Source organism: Larimichthys crocea, chromosome VII, assembly GCF_000972845.2.
Source record: "Larimichthys crocea isolate SSNF chromosome VII, L_crocea_2.0, whole genome shotgun sequence".
In the NCBI taxonomy this organism is placed as follows: domain Eukaryota; kingdom Metazoa; phylum Chordata; class Actinopteri; family Sciaenidae; genus Larimichthys; species Larimichthys crocea.
In genome coordinates, this window is record NC_040017.1 from 831,165 (window position 1) to 855,259 (window position 24,095).

Consider the following 24,095-nt stretch of genomic DNA (forward strand, 5'->3'; position numbering starts at 1 on the left):
TTCTCATTCATGCAGCATATAATGCCATCTGGAACCCTGAGGAGGGCTCTGTTACCAGATTTCTGCAGTGCAAAGGCTGTTTGTCTCAAAGCCCCGTCCTGTCTGCACCTTTAATTGCAGCAGAGATCCAGTACCCTCGAGACCCGGCTCAAGATCAGGTAAACTAAACATGAAAATATGCACATATACTGTAATGCATTTCAAATGTAAATTTGAGATCCTGATTTGCCTTTGGCAGAAAAAACAATCTCAAGGTTTTCTCAAGGTTTTCTTACTTAATTTGTTAATTCACTTAACTCTGATCTGCATGTGGTTGTATTTCCTGGAAATCACTGTAATGTTCTTCCTTCCTTGAACATCCTTGAGTTGTTCCAGTGAATCTGCTGCTGTATCCTACTAAGAATTTACTTTATTTTATGAAGTGCATTGGAATATTTACAAAATGGGAAAACGAAACCGGAAGCTCAGAACAATGTCTTCACATCCTCGTCAGATGACAGTGGTTGCACTCAGTGGCTCCTACATATAAATCTGATTTTTGACAGCGTCACACAAATCATATTCATGTATCTGGATTTTTGGAGGTGAAACGTAGCTGTCATCAAAATTTATTTAGCTGCAGTTACCCAGTTACACTCCTTTGATACAGAAAACCTGTGCTCTACTGGCCCCATGTCCAACCTGCATTTTGACTGTTGTCCCAGGCTATCTTGTCAAACTGTTACAGTCTCTGACTATTGTTCAGAACACATCTACAAACCACAGTGCACACAATGCCTCCAAATAAAGTTTAGTTTAATTTTTAATTCAGTTTTGCCCTCTCGCCCACTTTTGTGTGAGTGCTGCTCATTTGTCCAGCTCTTAAATCTCCATGTATTAATCTCATAGACCCATCCCTTATGTTAATGCCCACATTCAACCCTGGCTGGGATAGGGGTTGCGAAGACATGGTGAATAACATAACGTCACCTGCATACTTATGTTAACTCATTTCACTATTTTGGGATTCTCTTTCAAGAAAAAAATCATTAACTGTGAGGCAGGAAAGACAAGTTCTGAAAAATATGTGTGTGTATATGTGTGTATTTATCTATACACTATGTATATATAATCTTAGCATCAGTGTGTCCATTGTAATTTAGGAACATGTTACCCAGTGCAACAGTGTGGCTCACTGATTTTTTTTATAAAGAAAATCACCAGACCAGAAAAAGTCTGTCAACTTATTCACAGTTGTACTATTACAGAATGTTTAAAAAAACCTTGCCTTCGACTTATTGTATTCTCCAGAGAAATGATGAGAAATGCTGAGCAGCTAGCCACAGAGAGACTGTGATGGTAATGTCCATTTACAGTAGTACGCTGTACGAATATCCTAGTTTGACCACAGTGTTTCTTTAACAGTGTTTGTACCGGCTTCTTTTGTTGTTTGTCACTTGTAAGTTCTTTGAGGTGAGTGCATGCTGTTCCAGGAGGCCTATGTCAATCAGTAACCACTCCCACCCCCACATAAGCCGATTTACAGTCATAACAGAACAGAGAATATCACAGTTTCTATGGATGTTTTAGCCGGTTTCTCATTATAAACCCTTAAACTGCTTCTTTTCCTTTTTTTTAAGATTTGGTTTACAGGCAGAAGATGCATCTGTGCTACACTGTATCTGTTAAAGCCACGTGACCATGTTTCATTCAGTATGAAAATATATAGTATAATAATATATATATAAAATAGAATAGAATGCCTTTTATTGTCACTATACGTTTGTACAATGAGATTAAAATATAAATTTTTTTTCGTTTATACATTTTAATATATAGTACATAAATATTTACATATATAATACAATATAATGTACTATATGCATAGTTTTTTCGGTAGGGGTCTGTGCACATAGCTATAACAAAAGTGTAGCATGATGTATTTAGGTGTCAAAGTTACAAATTAAAGAGTTCATTTATGAATTTAGTCATAGTATATTGTGGAGAAACAATATTTTTTCTACATTGTAGAAATCAGTCATTCTAACAAAAAAAGTGACCAATATATGATATATATGATATATATGATATATATGATTTCCCCCCCCCCTTTGTGTTCAGTTAACTGTCATGACTCTTTGAATGTCAAAGACTGTTGAGATTATTAGTGTGACCTGTCAGATTAAAAAGATTAACCCTGTTTGACTGGTAAATTCAGATTTAACTGTAACTTTCCAAATTCTGTGGTACTTTCAAATCTGACTCCAATCCAGTCTCATCCCACATTTCCTCAAGGATGTTCCCAGTGTAACACAAATGTATTTTTTCAATCAAATAATCAAAGATCCATTTAGCATTCGATAAAATTAGGAAATGCAAGATTGTATAAGGTAGATGTTGTTCACCCTGCATCTTAACAAAAAATAATCTCAAACTTGCAGCGATGATTCAAGAAAACAGATGTCAATCAGGATAAAATATAATTTATAGCCTGTCAAAGTCCTCAAATCTAGTTACTGATTACAAGAAAGTATTTCACATTGGGTCTGCATTGATGGGGCACGGCATGCTTCTTGTGTAAATCATTAGGAGACACTCATCAAGCATCTCATACATACCAGTAAATACTTCTTGCCTGGCTGTCCTTATATCTGCTTCTTTGTGCACACTGCTCAGACAATAAATGTGTAAAACAGTTAAACATTGCTGTCCACTAAGTCCAGATCCTCTCCTCTGTCATGTTCTGCTTTGTCTTGCGTTCCAATTGTAGATTTCAGTAAACACTCCCATCTGACATTATGTTTAGATGACGGACTCTGTGAAATAGCCTCAGCATTTTGGCCATCTGGATCACAGTGTGAATCGGACTAAGCCCACCGGCCGAATGCATGTCTCTGCCCCCCTCTGCCTGCGAGGGGGTTTAGGACACACTTTGGTCCACCCTTCACTGTTTTTCATACACTCGCATGATGCGATCGCATGATAGGTTTCAAGTTCCTGCTGTTCAGCTGTGAATTTGACAGACACCATATTGCATGTAAAGCTTTGGAGTCTGTCTGGGTGTACTTACCAGACACCCAAACTCCACTTTGCATGTAGCCAGTTAATGGGCCCCAACACTCTTGGCGAAGGGCATGACACGCTCACAACTTTACCGGCATCATCGGCCACTGTTGTTTTGACCCGTTAATCTCAATTTGCCATTGTTGTCATAATCTCCCCCTCCCCATCATTTATCACTTTGTCATCTGTGCCAAAACATGTCTCCTCATCCCTCTAACACCTGCCTCAAGTCTTCATATCTGCCCCACCGTCATAATCGCATATAGTTACTGCAGGAGGCATTACTACATTTAATAATTGTCCACGTTCAGATAATAGGAGAGCACGCAGACACCATGTGTTTTAATGTGCTTTGTTGGAGCACAGATGAAATCGGAGGCTTGCAAGCTCGATATAGTGACCTTTAATAAAAGGCAATCTTCATGCCCCAGTGGATATAAAGGTGATTATTTTCACCTGACTGATTTATTTGTAGAACAAAATGAATTCTGTTCTGCACTTCCATCTGAAAAGAAAATAAGTAATTTAGCCTGTGGTGACAGATTTAAGTTTTCTAATTAGATGGTGTCTATTAGAACTATTTTATATTTATTTTAATATACAGTTGTTACCATGTAAATGTCTGAAACACCTTTGTACACATACTGTACATACTATCATGCAGAGTTACCCTTTACACTGTACCCATACAAAAAGTGCTGTTCTGGATTTCAGAATGTTTTATGTGCATACTTTGTCAAAAATGTGAAAAATCTTGGTTGGATTGTGAGTTGTTGATTTAGGCTGTTGAAACTGAATGCAGCATGAATGATTTCTAGCGTAATGATTGCTGTAGAAAACTGATTGATTCACATCATAAAGAATCTTTTCACTTAGTTTGCTCACTTCTAACATGAAATAATGTTTCATGTTTATATTTTGCACAGAAATGTTTTTTCCATCATTGTTCAGGTCACTACATGTCCCTTTTCAACATTATTTTTTATTAAAATATCAATTAGAAATATTGTGATAATGTACTAATTGTCTTACCCATTCCTCCTCCAAAACTCCACAAAGAAAAAAGGAGAAAATAATTGCACATGAATTACAACAACAATTAAAAACATATATGCATGTAATACGTAATTATTATCTAATTATCTCCTTCCCTCCTACCCTGACACAGGTGCTAACTAACATATATTTACTTGTAATAGGTTTAGGTTTTCTTCTGTTAGGTATATAACACTATATTTCTTTTTTTTATTATTTATTCCTGCTATCATTTAGAAAAAAACATCTTTCTCGGTGGACAATAATAATAATAATTTAAGTTGCAGAGACAAAAAGGTCTGCTGTGCCTCCTTTTACATATAATGAAACATGCAAGTGGACATCATGTAGACCTTTGTAATGGATTAAAATCATCGTAGTTCAAATGTTTATGTTGTATTCTTTACAATAAGCTTGTACATAACCTTCATGTTTCATGTTAGAATTGTCTTTATTCGCATATTCTTTTAAATGGACAGCTTTGCTCAGTATGGTGCATTAGGTGAATAGCTAAAGAAATTGATTTCTTTAAGCGTATGTAGCCTGATAAGGATTGCTTGACTGGATCATCTGGTAGTAGAGGGTCTTTAGCAATCTGTCCATAGAGCAGCTGTTAGAACTTGGCTTGAGTCATAGGTTTGGAGCTCCTTGAATAATAAACCCAGATTTGTTTCAGAGGGTCAGTGGAATTAGACACCTAATCTGCCTATGTGGTTTTATAAGTTGACTAATCTTGATATAGACATCCGTTGTTTGGGCTCATCTTGGTGTGCTTACACCATAAGCTGGTTAATGCTATAAGTGTGATTGTGGCAACCATTTGTCAGCTGAAAGCCTGATGCCTTTTTAGTTGTGCATATTGTAGTAAGATCTCAGCAGGAGAGCATTAAGCACTGGCAATTAGCCATTATTGTATGCAACATTGCCCTGTTTATGGTTGAACACTGACAGAGATAAGAAACTCTGATCCATTAAACTACTTAACTTCTTTGTGTAGTATCATGTTGAAGATTTTTGTTGTTGTTGTCTAGGTGTACATCATTTTGTACATCTGTGTGTTCGTCCATATTGTAAAGTTGTGTGTTTGTTGATGAATGTGTGTATGAATCTGTACTCATTGCTTAAATTGGTCTCAATTTCTTAATACAAAGCGTAAGCAAGCAATTAATAATTATCTAGGTCCATTTTGCTTTGCCTCATTAATTTTTGAGAAGCGATGTCATTATCCTACTTTCAATCAATAAGAGGTTCAACCTCTTTTATTGGGGATTTAATGAGATGTCAGACACTGTAAAGCAGTCAATGGCAATGATTGATCTTCTCTAGACCAAAGTAAGAGTTAGAATAGGCTAAGAGCATTAATTGGGACCCTTTTCTCATAATCTCTCATGTCATCGCTCTAAGGATAGCAATGTCGGTTGGTTGGTTGATTGATTGGTCGGTGCACCACCAGACTGAAAGATCTCAAGTTTTGGATGAACAGTCTGGAGATTTTGTACAAACATTCATGGTCCTCAAAGGATGAGTGTTGCTTACTTAAGTGAACCTGTGTCATCTGGCGACCAGTTTGTACTTACTTAAGTTTTTCAGTACTTACGGTTTATGACAAACTACCTGCAAAAGTAATCATGTTGTATGTAACGCACCACTGTACAAGTAACAGCTTCACAGAACAACTAGCATGGCTGGAGACTCTTGATTGTCTCCAACAAGTTCATCGATCTGTCTGTCTGTCTGTCTGTCTGTCTGTCTGTCTGTCTGTCTGTCTGTCTGTCTGTCTGTCTGTCTGTCTGGCTGGCTGGCTGGCTGGCTGGCTGTCTGTCTTGCTGTCTGTCTGTCTGTCTGTCTGTCTTGCTGTCTGTCTGTCTTGCTGTCTGTCTGTCTGTCTTGCTGTCTGTCTTGCTTATCAACATGACCCCTGAAGCAAAAATCACACAATGTCAAAAAGACAATGAGATCTTCATAATAAAATCATACCATCACGGACAGCTTTCCAACTTGACAGCTTGATTAGAACGCGGTTGCATCAAACCTCTTTTCATTGCCTACCTGCTCTCAGTCACCATATGTTTTACTGTGCTGCATAGTTTGCATTACCTTAAATGATGGTCTCTCATAAATCTGTCGTGGGAAACATTTGCTTTTCATTTGGGTTTGAGTCCAGGTTTTGGTTGGGGGAGATGACCTCTCTAATTTAAGCAGTGCTCCATTAGCTTGGTATGCTGCAAAAAAGAAAGTGAACTGTCTCTCTCTAGGACATCCTGAATTATTAGCACACAAAAGGTCTCTGTAGTCTTCCTGAGTCCCAGACCTGTCTCATGTTGAGAACAGAGAAGGCAGAGATCAATGAAAACACAAGACTTATTCCACTTGCCTTTAGATGGTAAATTACCAGTTCCCTAAAGGTCTAGCTTGGCTGTGAAGATGGCAACAGGTAGATAGTACACACATTCAGACCAACAGCAACTCTGAGATAAAAATAACAGAGAGAGAACAGAGAAAGAGTTAAAGTTACTAAAATGCAGAAAGTAATGACTATTCTGAGATAAGGTGTGAAGGAGGAGGTGAAGGATGTGTGTGGGAAGAGGATTATTGCCAGAAAATACGTTGTAAATCATCATTGCACTTTTTTCTCGGAGTTTTGTTCATGAAGATAGAGAAGACAAATTCATGAGATCATAAAAGATGTTGAATTTGCATTTGGTATAAATTAATTAAAGTAACATTGTGTAATGTTTCTACCATAAACAGATTTTAAATCATGTTGATGCTACACTGACTTGTAATTAGATGAATGGTGTCTATGTCCTTGATAAGTAGTCTTTGTAACTTTATGCTCCGAGTATGATCACCCATGAGAAATACATAACGCTTTACGATACTAAGTCACACACCATCAAGTCTATTTGATTTTGGTGAAACTGGATCATATTTTATGGAGAAAATGTTTTCTGGTTTTCCCTCTGATGTCCTCCGCTCTGCCTCAACTCTCTGTGATTTACAGTTTCCTGATGGACAGTGAAGTAAACTGCTGCCAACTGTAGCTGCTGTTAGCAAATGTAAGCTCAGTTTGTTAGCCAGGCTGCCTGGACTGTGAGCTCAGAGCACCGGGGGAGTGTTACCCCCAAATTCCACCTGGCGCGGATGCGCAGTGTTGCTTGTGCACCACTTTTTAAACCCCACTGCTCCACCACAGAAGTGTTCAGAAGTATCCCAGAAGTTGGGCCTCCGCTTGGCTCCACGTTACCAGTACAATTTACACAGAGCACCTCGAGCTGGCGGAGGCCAGACACAGAAACAGCATAGAGAATCCAGTGGATTTTCAAAATAAAATACCCTGTGCAAACTGCTGGTCGTAAAAACAGACAAAAGTGAAACAAATTAACTACGTAGCATATTTACACTTGTAGAAGCATGTTTAGAAGAACATACACCAGGAAAATGACCAAATCTGAGCAAGTAAACAAAGTCTGGCGGGCGGGCTAAACACTTCTGAAACGTTGCCGGTGAGGTTTGAAGTTGTGCAGAGGACAGACCAAAACAGCATCACAGCTGTGCCGGAACAGGGGTTGGTGTTTGTACCACAGTGTTTTGGACCTCTGGAAAACCAATGTCTAGCCAGAACCGGAATTGGGCAAGTGGGCAATGTAACAAGTTTTAGAAGCTGCTATGGACTTCATGGCAAGGCAAAGAACATTGACAAAGGAAGCTAAGAAGAGAAAAGGAGTGAGCAAGCAAACCTTAACCAAAGCTGTTAGCAATATCCTTTTTATTAGCTATTTTTCTCTAACTATGATCTGACCTAAATAATACATACTGTATCTTCTTATTACCAAATTGTTAGCAGGTGTTTTGCAGAATCATCCAGTATCAACATTCTGCCTTTCAGTAGTGTTGCATTAGATCTTAATAAAGCCAAATAATATCAATGTTTGCAGTACAATTATGATCCCAGGGTGTTTTTGGAGTCTGTTGGTCCTCACACTTGGCAGATGTGGGGAAACTCCCTCACATGCACTTAGGCACTCCTACATTTGGGAATCCTTTGGCAAATATTTCAGCAGATCAAACATGTTACTTCTCACTCATCTCCCGCTAAATGCTTCGCTTTTCTCTCCTCAGAATGATGGATTGCCTTTCTTTTGATAAAGTGTAGGTGAAAGGTGAGGTATTAAAAGCTGTCAGAAAGCTACTTGTAAGAAAGCTAAGTTGGAGTTTAGGACTTAGAGATATGTAAGGTAATGTGTTGAGAAATGGGAGGAGTGAAATCACAAAGCCGTTGGTGGTCCAGACCTGTGTAAATATATAAGTATTGGGACATCATGCGTCAAAACACGCTCCAGCTTCGAGAGGTTGGCTAAGGAATGCAAATGTAACTTGTGGGTTCATCATGCAAAGACGCCCCTGACAGATGTGGGACTGGACAGAACATTGTCCCTCTATGGTTGTTGTTCTTACCACATATTATATCCTCCTCGTTCTGCTTATCTCACACCTATTCTCACCACACACAATCATTCGAAGCGCTGAGGAAAATCCCAACAGAGTAATGACGGGAAAGTTCTTTGTTCTGGCCTCTTAGCGGAATCTGTAAGTGCTGACAGACCAAGACTATTTAAGAACAGGAGCTCTTAAAATCAAACAGGACACACTCAGTGTTTAATTCTGTGGCAACATACCTGAGAGCTTGCCCTGACTCATCACACTTTCAAAGCTCGCTGGCACACCTCGCCATGGGAATGACACTTCTCAAACCCATCTCTGTTTGAACAGGTTGATTCCACTTTCTCTGTGCTCTGCGTTGTGCATTCAGCAGCTTTTTCTCACATATAATAGAGCACTGACTGAATGCACGAGCTGAGACTTCAAAAAGGGTTAATAAGTGTTGAATACAAGCCCTAAGTGTGCACACGAATGCACCTCCGTTTGAAGTATGTATTAATCCTGTTTTATTGTTGTAGACCTGGCACGTTGACACAGGGGTGTGGACAGATAGGTATCAGTAAAACTGAACTCTATGAATTTCACTGTAGATGTTTTCTATCCCACATGTATATTTGGGTGGCATGTTGCTCATGCTCAATTTAGCGCTGTCAACACAGATTTAGATTGAAATGATCCATTTCAATCAGTCATTTTGTGGGCATTTTTTTTGCTAGAATACGTCACCTCTCAGTTTATCTATTGATTATGTACTTTTTTAAATTAAATATACTGTGTGTAAATAAAAAATATATTCAATTTGAGCTGCAGTAATTGATTGTTGCACTGTTAGTGACAAAACAAGACACTGAAAGATGTCCACCTAGAGTTCATGGAAATTATAATAGATGTTTTTGACTATTTTCTGATATTTTATGGACCAAATAATTAACCACTTAGTAAAAAAGGAAAATGCTGCTGCAAACACAGTTCTTGTAAGGGTTATGCAAAAGAATATGCTCATATTCTCTAGCAACATTGTAGTATCATAACCCAGTTTCAGTATCAGTTTGACTCTGTTACATATATTCATGCTAAGGCATAGAGTTGATGATGCAGGTGCCCTCTAGAGACTCTCCCAGTGCTACCAGTCTAATAGGAATTCAGTCACGCATCAGTGTCCACAGCTCGCTCTCAGCATCCCCTGTTCGTGTCAGAAAACAAAGGCAATGGGCGTCCCCGCTATACATAGCCGCTGGGGCAACCGGACAACACCTCTAAAGCAAACAGGCTTACCCGCTCTTTATAACAGCAGCATAATGCTCAGCCTTTGTCCCTTCCAGTCCTCCACCCTGGTCCTCCTGCTCCCGAACAGGTGCCACTTGAAGTTGCTTTTCTGATTCATTGTTTCTTCAATTCCAAAAGCCCATTTTTTTAAATATTTGCCCTCCTAGCATGACTTTGTAGGTGACTTTCTCTAAATGTACTCGACAAACCTGCAGCCTTTTATTTTATGTGGTGCAATGAATGCATGGCTTAGTAAGTGTGCATTTGTATGTGTGCGCTTGTGTTGTGACTTTTGTGAAAGGACGCAGGTTCTTCCTGTCAGATATGACACTGCTCTGTCTCTGCCCTGCTTTTCTGTGATGCAGATGAGACAAATGTGATGTGATGTAAATAATTTTTAATATCAAGCATAAAAGTTCATTCTTGACCTTTGAAATAGTCACTTAATTAGATAAATTGTAACCCAAGATGTACTTACTCTACTTTTTAACAGTGCTTTCAATCACATTTAACAGTTATAGAGACTATGAAGTCTAAGAAGTCTGGAAGAAAGTAGTGCATGGACCATGAGTTAAGATTTTTTTGTCATATTTTCTTTGTGTAATTTTTGCTAATCGTGTAAATGTGTACTTTATATAACAGTTAAAAAAATCCATATTTTTTCTTATTAGCAATGAACATTCACTACATGTAGTGTGAACGGGCCTTGCTTATAGTGATAAATCCACAGTGTATCCATCTTTTTTATTTTAATGTTTCCGGCTTCTTTTAGAGAAAAAAAATCTAGCGTCTTGAGTAATTTAGCAGCTACACTTCTCTCAGGACTTTGTTGAGAGCAAAAGCACGGCCGTGTGCAGGAAACACAGCACACAAATAAAAAGTTTTACTATTAAAAACGAGCATCCTGGTTCAGTTTTCTCACTTTTGCTTTGATATTTTGAACCCACTGACCTCAGTAGCAGTTCACAGTCATTCAGCCTGGTACTGCATTAGCTGCCAGTACATATTCCACCTTGTAGCATGTGCAGCATAGTTCTTTTGTTTATCTCACAGTCTTTGAGATGGGGGAAGTAAATGGTTGCAGCCATAATAACTTTCCAGACTTGTATACAGTAATCATGTTGTGTATCATAAATATATCACAGTACATTGTTTTGGCATTTGATGATTCTTCAAACTCATTCAGACTGGTCTAATTAATTTCATAATATGTATATATACAGTATATGAAATGATATAGTATATATCATACTCATAATATTATGAATATGATATGTCTTATCTAATAAGGGACTTTATATATAAAGTGAATATTTTGTTCTTGTACTTTGATTAAATTCTGTCGAAAGCATTTGATTTTACTGTTGTGGTTTAAGAACTCCAAATGTGTAAAATATGAAACTAAGTCAGAGCTAATTCATGAATTAAAATCAATAATTTAAGCCATCTTTGACAACTAATTATATAAAGCTCAAGTATCAGGTTGAGCAGAAAAATCAGCTTATAGTTGCTTCACACGGTACAAGTCTAATAATAACACAGTATTACTACGTACGTATATATATATATACACACATATATACATATATATCATATTCATAAGCGAAAGTAATAAAGTTGAGGACAAAGTAGATGAGAAACGTCTCTGATGTCACGGAGTTCACAGAAGTTCAGCCAAAAGTCAGTTGGAATTAGTAACCATCGTTAAGATGACATGATTAGTTTCCTTACACAGCCTCTTTTCCTTAATATTTGACGCTCATCCAGTGGTGACGAAAATGAATTGTTATTGACAGGTTTTTATGTATTTTGTATGGTGGAAAGAAGCTAGATGGCGAACATACACATGCTTGTAGAGCGTGGGGTCACAGTGTGTCAGTGCATCATTTAACCTTCATTAGATCTCTGTAACGGTCCCCAGGACCTTGTGTCTCAGTGCCATCCTCTGACTCCTCCTATCCACGAGGCTATCCTATTAAACTAAGTAATATGTACTGTATTAGATGTTGGAAAGAAACAGTTGAGGTGGTAATTTTGAGATGACATATCTTTATGTCCATGTATGAGTATTGTGTACTCAAAACACAATAAATATAGTTACGGGCATAATTCTGAAGATAGACTTTATGTGAGTAAGAGCGCAGTTAGAGTGCAAGTGAAACATAAACTGTTACATGGCCAGTGTAGACTGCAGTATTGATTAAAAGTGTATGCTATATCAGACACTTGACAAAATGAAAAATTCTGTTTTTCACAAACTTAGTAACATATCCATGTAGGACTGAAGATTTTTTGACCTTGGCGACTTCTAGTGGTAGTATCAAAAAATCCTGCTACAACCTCTGCAAATTCATGTGTCATGTTTCTTTGACGAGCTGCCAGGAAGATACTTGACTCATTCAGATATTATTCAGATATATCAGTTAGAAAGTTGTCTGAATGACTTGTGGTTTGCTTTGCTTTGCTTACCCACCCATTGCCCTTCATAACCTGCCCAGCAGATAATTTATCAACATTCATTTGTTTTACTTAAAACAGTAAAAATTCTTACCTGGACATTTCAGCTTTAGTCATTTTTGTGTACTATTTCTCAAACTTTTCTAAATTTAAATCTGAGGTAGGGTCCAGTGTCTTAGGAAGACGATGTAGCAAGACTCTCCATGGTAGTAATGTATGGCAACTGAATGTTTAGACAAGAGTTGTTTTTATCTGCTGACCCTTCCCAATGAACATTGGTGTTGGACTGCCTGGAACAAGAAAGACCCAGTGTGGAGTCTGATAAACTCTTGTCTCTATGAAAACTCTTCATAAAGGTCCAGTCTATGTCCCATCAGAAACCAACAGAAAGGGTTAAGAAATCCCTGCCAGTAAGTTCTCACTATACCTACTTAGCAGAGGCTGACATGAGCTTCAGAAATTAGGAAGACATTTTTCTTTTTTATGAACAAAGTGGCTCTTTAATCCCCACAAGTGGTGATGAGACTAATAGACCGGTAAACCGACTTTGACTGACAGCGGCATCGAAGCCAAGAGAAAAAAGTTTTATCCAACATTGACAACCTTTTTCCATCCTCTCCTGTCTTGACATGTCAGGAACAGGCCTAAGTGTTTCCACGTAGATAAGAAACTTTATTTCACACTGAATTGAAAATCTGATTTTAATTGAATGATATTTTTATATATATTTTAAAATATAAATGTCATTGTGCCAAAGCTTTAGTGGCACAACATAAACCAAATATCTGCATCATTTGGACTAATGTGATTCTAATATAAGAGTGCTTATGTAGTCAGCATGTATCCTAACATGAACTTCCAAACAAACCTTTTCTCTTTCTGTTTCTGTTTTTGTGTAACGCTGTGTTTTTTATAGACCTTGTTTGCTCAAACGCTGTTAAACTATGAGGCCAAATGAAGAGATGAAAGGCAGCAAAGCAAAGAAAACATGTCAGTAACTGCTGCGTTGATCCCCGCGAACCAGAAAAGCCATACATCAGTCAGTCATGTAGGTGGTAGAGGTGCAGCAGCAAATAACTTACCAGCGCTAAAGCCATAGGATCATGAGAGTGCAAACATGATTATTGACAGAAACACAAAGGGAGGTTTAAGCTAGTCTCATCCCAGCTGTGTGAAATTTCAACCAAACACAGCTATGTGCTGGGGGTGGGGGGGTGGGGAGGGGTGTTACAGGGGGCAGGTGACAATGCCAGAGAACATGAGGACCTGAGGACCCCCCCACAAACAATGTGTATGCAGTTTCCTTTATTCTCTCTTCTCGTGGTTTTTAATCATGACCCAGTTTTTGGGGGACAAAGCCGCACGCACCCCTGTCGTGCTCATAATAGCTCTGTCTCCAATTAATAGGGCGGCCTGTATTTTTGTGTGCGTGCATCTGTGTATGCTGATCATGGCGCAACCTAATAATCCTTTTTTGCTGTGACACAAAGGTGTTACAGACATGCTGTCTTTGTCTTTGCCCACCTCCCGCTTGAGGCTTTAAGCCTTATTGCCCTTGACACGCTGCCCTGCAGAGAATGAAGTCATCCCATTTGTCTTTCTCACTGCAGACAGCACGGGGCACTGTTTCTCTACTTTGCCTCGAGTGGCACACTCATGTGATCAAGCTGTGAATAGTGTTCTGGCCTCCATTGGGCTTTGTTGCTAGGTTTTAGCGTGATGTCTATTGTGTCAGCAGCAATAAAGAGACATCTGTTTCTTAAGCTAATTCTGCTCATTTGCCATCCCTCCCTAAAGTGAGTGGTTTACTCAGAGACAACAAGGCACCGCCATCGTTCAGTTCATCTTGTCACTTTTGTTTTGCCAATCTGTCCAAACAGATTTACTGTTACTGAAATTAAGTGCATGAAAGAATGTTGAAACAAGTAAATGAGACGGCCAAGGGTCCCAGGATGGAGGCACCATTTATAACAACACAAGCAGAACATTACTGGGCCTAAACCAACACTGGTATCCCTGGGGATTAAACATTAACAATACCAGTTAGCAAGAGCAGGAGAAGATTGGTCACTGCTGTGTGTGTGTGTGTGTGTGTGTCTGTCTGTCTGTGTGTGTGGGGTCTATAGAGTAGAGCCCCAGCTGAGCCTAGGGTTGTTCTGAAACCATTTACTATTATGGCACGGCTTTAGCCTGCGACATAAACATGTGGAGATAGATTGTAGCCAGACTGGTGTGTTTTGCTCACGGTGCCACTGGATGAAGAGAAGAGCCACGAGGAGTTTATTCTGAAAAATGCCAACAGAGCTGACATCAGCAGAGCGCCTCTCTACAGACAAACAGTCCAAGTTGTGCAATTGCTTAGTTTTGAGGCTCAGTATATGTCCCTTTGGACATCACTGATGATTCACAGTCGCACACAGTTTGACAATAATGTCATGTAATCAAGTTCTTTTATTCTCTTTCTGCAGTGAACTATCTCTGCACAGATCCAGCTGCCTTCAGTCTCCAGTGTATTCGTTTGTTGAAGTTGTTTTAGACGGGTGCTGATTCTAATTTATGGTTATGTTGAAGGCTGTAGTTTCTGCTGCTCTTGAAGTGTAATGTGATTTACTGAGAGGTCTACCTTCATTGGTATAAATTGGGTGGAAAACACCTTTTAGTGAGGTGTACTTGATAAACTGGTGAGTGTATGGCATGTGTGCTTCTCCCTCTGAATCCATGGAACTGGTTCAACAAATCTTTTGCTTATGTTTCAAAACAGACAGTCTAGCTCTCACACCCATTTTATGCAACACCTTGGCAGGTGTGTGAAGGTGTCAAATTAAAGCCTTCTTTCATAAACTCCTACACAACTACTTCCCTCACTTTTTGCATGCACAGCACCCTGAATGTCTGTCTGAAAACTTGTCATTGGCTCAAGGCTACTTACTGTAGACACACAAGTGTGGCCAACTGAGAACAGGTATGAGCACTTTTGTGATTGACGTGTTGTCCTCATCATTTGAAGTGTAGCTTTCTGTAACGCTTTCTATCAAAGTCAGGTTCCATTGGAAAGCCATTAGCACACAATGTTCTTCATATCAGTTTAACGCATTTTTGTTTTGATGACCTTATCGCTCGTGACTGTTGATGATTCACAAAATGAATACGTCACTAAGGGTGTCAGCTCCTGAAAGTGTACAAGCCAAACACAGGGATTCCCCAAAACAAACACTCATGTCATGTGAACAAAAGCACCCCCGCACACTCTCACCTACTAAACACACAGGTTGACACAAACAGCAGTGAGGCAAACACATGCAGAAGCGACAAGAGTAAGCTGCAGAGCAAACGAGGGAGTGGAGCTTAAACCTTAGAAAAATTCTCAGCCAGCAGGACCTGTGGGTGTCAATGAGAGCTCTGACTCTCACCTTTTGAATTGTGTTTGCACACACATGTGTTTGCTTGCCTGTCTGTGTGTATGTTTGCTCATAGGTATGGATAAAAGTGTAATGTTTGCTCTCTCAGCTAAAGCCCCAGCTAGTCTTGGCCTTTCAGCAGCACCGAGTGCTAATGGAAAAATAAGCTTTGGAAGGAGAGGCAATCTGAGAGAGCTCATTAATTTGCAGTCAGGCCTTTGTGTTCACTGACTTTGAGAAATGGACTGTCATGGATCACTGTCCTAATAGTTCTTCCTCCACCCAGTCAATACTTGATGTAAATGTAACAAAGGTTATTGAATACTTAAACCTGCCTGATTACAGTCTGATAATTGTTCAGTCATCGTTCATCTCAAAACACACTGCTGCTGTCTGCATCTCTGTTTTTCTACTTCGGCAGCGTCATCTGCTCTGGTCCGTGTGTGTGACAATCTGTAGGTCAAAATCAACGAGTCCTTCAAATTATATGACAAAATATGTCGTTTGTGGTTTCTGTGTGTGACAACCCTGTCGGCAGGACATCATGATATGTCCTTACAAAGCAACAACAAATCCATTTTATGATGTGACAAATATGAAGGTCAGGGCTACATCGTGGTTTGTGTTAAAGTTCCAACTTTTTTGGGGTGGAGCTTTTTTGAGCTTTATTTCATAGAGACAGCTGAAAAGCGACTGGAAAGTGGAGAGAGAGAGAGAGGTAGCAAGTAGTTGAGCAATATCCTGATCCAGATTTAATCAACTTTCATTGCCATGTGTAGGCTATAGTACTGGCACATTATGCTATACTGTATAACTAAAATAAGAATGGAGGAGCTGTTAAGTCAAATAGAACAGGATGTTCGAGGTTATTGTCTTGTGCTATCTTGTGTTTTAGTTATCGGAATATTTCTTTTACCACTAGTGGCTATCCCTGTTGTCATCTCCAGACCCAGCCAGACAGTTATCTGTGTTGATGCCCAGAGCGCCCTACACCTCAGGGAACCTGCACTTAAAGTGATGTTTAATCCCTCCCTCTTTCTCCAACCCATCCTCTCTGTCACATACATGCTCCTGTTGCAGCAGACACACTGTCTTGTTAATTTCCTGATTGTGTAATTATATCAGGATGTCGTTTGTGCTATCAGAAATGTTGCTAGTCATTGTTTAGGCTGTGTGTGTTTGTGTGAGATGAGTGCCAGTGATAGCAAACCTTGGCTCCATTGCTTGTGCTATCTAAGCCATCAGAGACAGCAGTTCCTACACTACGACTTCTTCGCATAACACGCCCTTTCATCCAACTCCTTGTTTTCAATGAGTGAGAAGTATGGTGTCAGGAAAAGCTAAAAGATAAAGCAGTTAAAAATCTAAGACATGCTTGCTTCCGCTACGTAGAAACCTCAGGAGAAGGTGTGTTTGCAGGGTGGACGGATGTTTTTCAGGAGAGGACAGAGATCCTATCCAGCCAATTAACTGTAATTGTGCTTGTTTGGAGTTCATTTGTCGAGGAGTGGGGCCTGTACGAAGACGGCAGCGGAAGGGGAGGTGTCATCCTATCACATCAGACATGAGGCTCTGGAGAAGAGGAGGTGCAAATGTGTTTAAGTCATAACGAAATGGATTGCGAGATGGACATGATAAGTTCCACTGACGTTGCCCACCCTTCCTGGTCCTGGTGATGATAATCACTCATCTTGTTTTGCCTTCACTGCCTCATGATAAAAGCCAAGGGCTACATGACAAGACTCTAAACAAACACTTGACATAATAAAGGACAGAAGGCTGATTCACACAAGTGAGCCCAGTCTTGCTCTAATAAGGCTGTTACACTGCACACAGATGCTAAACACTTTGTTTAGTTACAAAAATATAACCTCTAAGGTCACTCTGATACAGAAAATATAATTTGGGCTTGAGACTGGAGATGAGCAGTATCCAGTGAGAGGACAACAAGAAACTGGGGGAGGATGTCTGTCTTAGACTACATTAGATTAAGTCTGGAACAAAAATTGTCTTGAAGTGTGAGCAGCACAGAGATTCCGACATTTTGGAAGTCCTGTCTGCAGCTGGCTTCCATGACATCTGTTAATCATTCTCTCAGACCAACACAAACGCCCACCTATAATGTGAAAACAAGCTAGTACGTATTAGCATATGTTCTGTAAATGTTCCCTGCTATTACCTGCTGTCAGAATCCTTGCCAGAGTTTTCAATCCAACATAATGGGATCACCATTTAAATACCCTTTCAAACAGCTACACTAATAGGATGTTCGACCTGTTCTTCAGCCATCTACCCGATCAACCTGGCTGCACTGCGTTAAGTAGACACCTGATTTGATGGCAGAGCTTTATCAGGTCGTCACAGCCTAAGCCCCCGAGGGGATGAGCCACAAATCACCTGCTAAGACTCTTTGGAGTCAGAGCTGAGGACCTGAATCCCCAAGTTTACCTTTCGTATTTGTGCTTAGTCCCCTTACTGTATGCATACTTCTCAGGACTCAGAGGTTGTGTCCTGGAAAGGCCAGCTGGTAATCCAACACCTACTGTAAGGACACCTGGCATCCAGATTTACTGAAATTGCATTGCAAGAGCAAGGCTTGTTTTTTTGCACCTCAGTTGTTTAGCCCAAGAGCAGAGGTTTTGTTGCATTCATGGAGAAATGAATACAATAAAGATGTAGCATACAAGTGAGAAACTGTAAGCACAATTCTGATTAATTATATGCTTAAATGACAGGCTTAGTTTAGAGTTACGTAATTATTGAGATCTGATTTGAGACTGGTGTCAAAGCAACAAAGATGAAAGTTATTTTGAAAGTAAAGGATTTTGTTGTTGGAAATTATTTTTGACCAGCACTAGAGTTGAGTTTTTCTTTTCCATTCATAAAACATGTTTTGGAGATGATGATGATATGAAGTTTATTTCTAGACAAAGATAGTTATACTTTGTCATATCTATCATAACAAACTAATATATTTAGATTGTACAGTTTTCCCCTTGATTGCAATGATTTTTATTGTTGTACAGTTCTCAATTACAACTGTTTTGTTATTACATATTCAATAATCAAGATAGTCCATCAATTCTCTCAGTTCTGTCTGTTGATTCAGTCCACATCATATTCTTAGTCACTGTTTTCTGTTTTGGTCTTGTATGTTGTCCATTTCAGCCACTTTTCTTCATGTTGTGCTTCTTGCAATCGTAGACGATGTGTTATTTTTTCCATTATATATATTTCTTCCACTATCTTTGTCCATTGTTCCATGTTAGGAGCATTACTTTGAATTTTCAAGTTGTTAGAGAAGTGCCTGGCCATGTAATTGGCCTGTTGGCTTTCATCGCAAAGCCGCTGTTAACTAATGCTAAATATTTAAATGTGTGCATTGACGTGGTAGGGTGTCAGAGAAGACTTGAGCCTTTGCTAGATGAAACTTGAGTGTTAAACCTGACATTATTTTAAATTATTGTTATTTTAATTGTTATTTATGAGAGATTTAATCAAAACGCACCCCGGCTTTCCTGCCTGCTCTATTTTTTGACAACTACAGATGGTAAATTGAATCAAAAGTAAAATAAAAACAGACTTAAATTCAGTCTCATTGTGAATGTAATTATATTTTATATACTATACTATACTGTATGCTAGATAGATAGTTAGAGATAGATATATAGATAGATCAGGCAGTGTGTCAGATAGTAACCCATAGTTGACTTGGCTGACTTGCCATTGTTATGCACATGCCTTGAGAGCAGAGAAAAGAGGTCGTACCAATTGCAATCTTGTTTCGTTTGATCCCATCACGAGCTCTGCCTGTGCAGAGCGTGCAGAATGACGAACTTAGTTGTCTTACGCCTCTCACCCAGCCTTTCTTTAGGTACTTAATCACCTTCAGGGGGATAGTTCCTCCTTTAGCTAACCTGCCTGTCTGAAGCGTGTGATCCCCGGTAAACCGTACTTACCAAACTAAATACTTGATCCGTACCAGGCCGGCAGCTAAAGATGAAGGTCTAAGGGGCTGACTCAGAGCATTGTGATTACAGACTTAATGGAGGACAAACCTCTTAGTAGGATATATGTGACTGCTCTGTCCTGTGAATCCCACCATTACTTGACCTGGCTGGATTGTTGCCTAACTGGCTCTTCTTGGTGTTCCTTCTGGCAAAGCAGCCTCAGTTGTTCTTAAATACAGTGATGTGAGTTTGAAAATGAACTCATGCAGCTTTTCATTACTGTAGTAATGACTTATTTCTAATATGTTGGTAAAATAAGACCACTCCAAATTTATTGTATACAAGTTACAGACATTTAACAAGTTAATGGTGAAAAAAGAAGCAAGAAACCCAAAAGAAGTATAAACAATATAAAGCAATATAACCATGCAAAGAAAATGTACAAATTTCCAATGACAGTGTTTTGTGTACCCTGCTTGGGAAAATCCATTAGCATTACCCTGCTTTCAGAAAAGGTTCAATTATCTTTTAAAAAATGCCACATAAGAGGAGATTTTGATTCCCAATAATGAGAAAAGGGGTTTCGTAAAGTTCATTTATTTGGAACCACAAACCAAATCACATTTTTCCAATTCTTCTTCAGTTTTATTGGCTTGGTGGCCAAAATCTCAGACAGTATCAGCAAATATAACTAAAAATATCTTCATGGACAGATAAGTGAGATCATAGTACTAAAGTCATAAATTAAAAAAAGAAAGTAGGTTTTTATGTAATTTTCATGAATAAACTGACAACTAACTATAATTGCTGCTACTCTTTGTTGTAACTATAGGAAACTAGTAAGACATGCATTTAACAATGAATTGCAATGCATGTAGCAGTAGCCTTTCACCAGGTTCTGTGTTGTGTATTTAAACATTTTTCACTCAGCTTGTCTCTGAGTATTCAGATAATGCTTAATAAATGTAGATAGTGTGAAGACAAATTCAGAGGCTTCACTTTGTTGCTCAGAGATTGAAATTCATCCCTTATTTGATGTAACATATTTCAGCCAGTAGAGGGTATAGGTGCTCCAAGAGGAGATCCTCCTTCCCCTTGTCTCATTGCATACCATTACCTTCTAATTCCACGTCTCCCCTGCCTGTTTGTACAGTGTGTGTTCTGATGTCATACCACCTTTCCAAGAAAGCAGCAGTCCCTGTGACACTTAGAACACCACTATGTTTTTTTCTCCATTCATCAGCTGGTGTTAGGTCATCCAGTGTTGAAACAAGTTAGATCTATCTCTGACCTGTTGGTGAACAACAACACAAGCTCTTAAAACAGCAATTATATCTTTCAGGACGAGTAAATCTTTGGAAGTTTCTTTTACCTTGTTGGGATTGTTAAATAGGAACATGTACTTTGAAAGGACCCACTAAGCCGTGATGAATCTGCTTGGGGTGGGGGTGGGTTTGGTACTTTGTGTCATAGTGCTTGCCTAGAAAGCCAGACATCAAATAGGCTCCAGCCAGAGGTGAAAGAGGGCTGAGCGGGTTAAAGGAAATAATTAGGGATCCAAAGGGTGCACCTCAGAACTCACTTGATGGCGAGGCGTGGCGTTATCGAGAAACATTTTGGTCATGGCTAATTATCTGCCTTAGTCACGATTGAAGTTTTTTTAATAGTCTTCCATCATTAGCATGTAGCATGTTAGCTCCCAAGCTAACTTGTTGTTTGTATTTGAAAATGGTAATTAAGTCCAGAAGGCAGAGCAGAAGGAAGCAGAATCCAGTAATTTGCTATTTTTTAAGTCTTACTGCTCATGTATTTGCTTTGGAACTAGCCTTATATGCACTTCACATGTGTCTTAGTAGCAACTCTAACGTGCCCAGGACATTAAAGGAAATAAAAGGTTTTCAGCTAGGTTTACCTTCACTTTTATGTACAATAGCTGTTCAAGTTTTACAAGGAATGAATGCTTTAGAATCAGTTGCAGTTGCTTTTCTAGTCCTTGTTTCGATCTTTGAAGTAGAGCAGTCTGTCATTTGTAAATAGCAGGGCTTTACTTTACAAGCCACATGAAGCAGATAGCCACAAATGGAGGTAAGTGGCCAAGAAGAAATTGAAAATACCATCTACTTTGGAAACATAATGTAAATTATAGTAGATGCACATGTGTAGGATTATGTATGAAAACGTGTATGAAATCAAATTAGACAGTCAGATAAATTTACTCTGTCTTAACTTTAGTAGTTTTAGAAGTGTTCTAGTTGTCTTATTACACCACGGTACACAGAGAAAGTGTTATTGTTGTTTCTCAGCAGTAACACTTGACGTTGACATTTAGTCTTTTATTACTCTTTTACTTCCAAAGGTGAAGTTGATTGCAGTATAAAAGTAATAGCTTGTAACATGCCAAACAGTAAAGAACAGAATCCATTAACAATGGTTCTTCAAGTACATAAAAAGAGCAGCCAAACACAAAACACAGCCAGATAGGGAGGTCAGGAGGCAAAAAGCTCTTTAACTTAATAGCTCAATTTTTAAGTGTTGAGCCATTGTATAAGTTACAACAGTTGCAGCTTTCAGAGATAGATGCAGCATGTATTTTTAAATGCATATTTAACACATGTTGTTAGACTGTGTAAAGTGTAAAGATCATGCATCCTCAGTGAAGAGCTTGAACAAGCTGATATGGATGATGAATCTGCTGTCAGACAGAGTGGAATAAAATGATTTTATCAGAAGCTACTTCAAGGGAACCAGTGAAAGTCTGGATGGTTCAACAAATACACCATACCATGTCGCTCAGAGGGCTGGGTTATTAGAGCAAGCTTGACTGCTTCAACACTATACTGAACAATGTAGACACTGAACAAGAAGCCATTTATGTTGTATATTTATGTATGAACCAAAAATGAATTAGGTCAATGTTTTGTTTTCAGTATATTCATGAAAGAAAGAATTGTGGCTCAGCTAATCAGATGATCAGCAGTTCGATCCCCAGCTCTTCTAGTCTGCATGCCGAAGTGTCCTTGGGCAAGATACTGAACCCCAAATTACTCCTGTATAAATGTGTTTGAATTGTTGCTCCTCAAACTGATGAGCAGTTGGCACCTTGCATGGCAGCCAATGCCATCAGTGTATGAATGTGTGTGAATGAGATATGTACTGTAAAAGAGCTTTGAGTGGTCGAAAGACTAGAAAGGAGATATACAAGTACAGTCCATTTACCATTTCTGAATTTCAGTTATATCCGAGTATTGAACAGTCTGTGTGTACTGTGTTTACTCTTTAAACATGTACCTGTTGTGCTGCTTTCCCTGGTGCTGAAAGAGGACATTTTCAGTGCATGAGTCTGTGGCTTTTATGATGACTCCACAAATAGATCAGGGTCAAAGGTGCTGTTCCATCTTTAGAATAATCACATGAATTGTTTGTGATTGATTGGTGTGAGAGACGATTGTCACATCCTTCATGTTAACATGTTATAGTCAAAGTCACAGATTCTGAGTGCACGTAAACCTGGGTTAATTAATAAAAGTTCTGGGGTGCAGTACCCTTCTAACACAGTTTCAGTCTGTAACACAATCCATCTGTCTCTAAAATAAAATCTTCTCTATCCCGTTCTTTCCTTTTTTAGTGTCGTATCTTAGCAACAAAGTTTGCCACCAGAAAAATTCAGCTGTCACAGAAGATGCTGTACAGTTTTTGGGTGTAACAGTTATAGATCTGTAAGCTTCCTGCTCCTTGTTTTCTTGTCCTTCATGTTAAATACATAAAGACACAACACGTAAATAACACAGCAGTGTCCTCCTGCTTCCTAAGTGTACATTCAGAGCCAAAGAAGAGTTCCTGCGAAGCACAACGAGGCTGATGAATTGCACACAATGCACAAAAGACAGATGTGAGACGAAGAGGTCTGGACCTGATCCAAAACAGAAAACCTGACATACATAAACTTTTTTTTTTTTAAAGACACTTGATCTGAAAGAAACCTGATAATAGTCAGACCTAGCCTGAGTAGATCCAAGGATTCCATTAAAAATATAATCTGGATATATATAATCTGGATGTGGCCCAACTCAGGTTGCTGGTCAAATTCTGGTTAGTATGAAGAGTGGATCTGTACAGTACAGTACAGTCAAAATAGACTTTTAATGTATGAGTTCAGGATGTATTGTTTGCCATCTTCTTTAGCCTTTCCTGCTCAGACATGAAGGTTTAGGGAAGATTAAACCCTTTAATTGAGTCATAAAATGAATACGGCACATTTACATTTCAGTTTTTAATTGCTAAAATCATATCTTGTATGTCTATATAAGATATCTTTACTTCATACCAACAGACACACAAACATACAGAGATGTCACTGTACAGAGCATGTGAATTTCCTTTGCTCTTTTCTGTCTTCGGGCTTTAATTCGATTGATTGCACATGTTTCATTATTACAACAATTTCAAATACGGGGAAGCTATTATTCAAAACATCATTACAAATGTGAATGCGCCTCATACTGTA

At 38.9% G+C, this 24,095-nt stretch overlaps 1 protein-coding gene across 5 annotated transcripts in view; it reads left to right on the forward strand.

Annotated features, from left to right (window-relative positions):
- Positions 1 to 24,095, forward strand: part of brip1 (BRCA1 interacting helicase 1) — a 107,942-nt gene that overhangs the window by 45,670 nt on the left and 38,177 nt on the right. For 2 of the 5 annotated variants that reach the window (XM_019269234.2, XM_027280416.1), the window contains exon 24: positions 16 to 158. The exons of the other annotated variants lie outside the window; for them this stretch is intronic. In XM_019269234.2, coding sequence (XP_019124779.2) covers positions 16 to 158 — 143 coding nt within the window. The remainder of the gene's footprint in view (positions 1 to 15; positions 159 to 24,095) is intronic. 5 annotated transcript variants of the gene reach the window in all.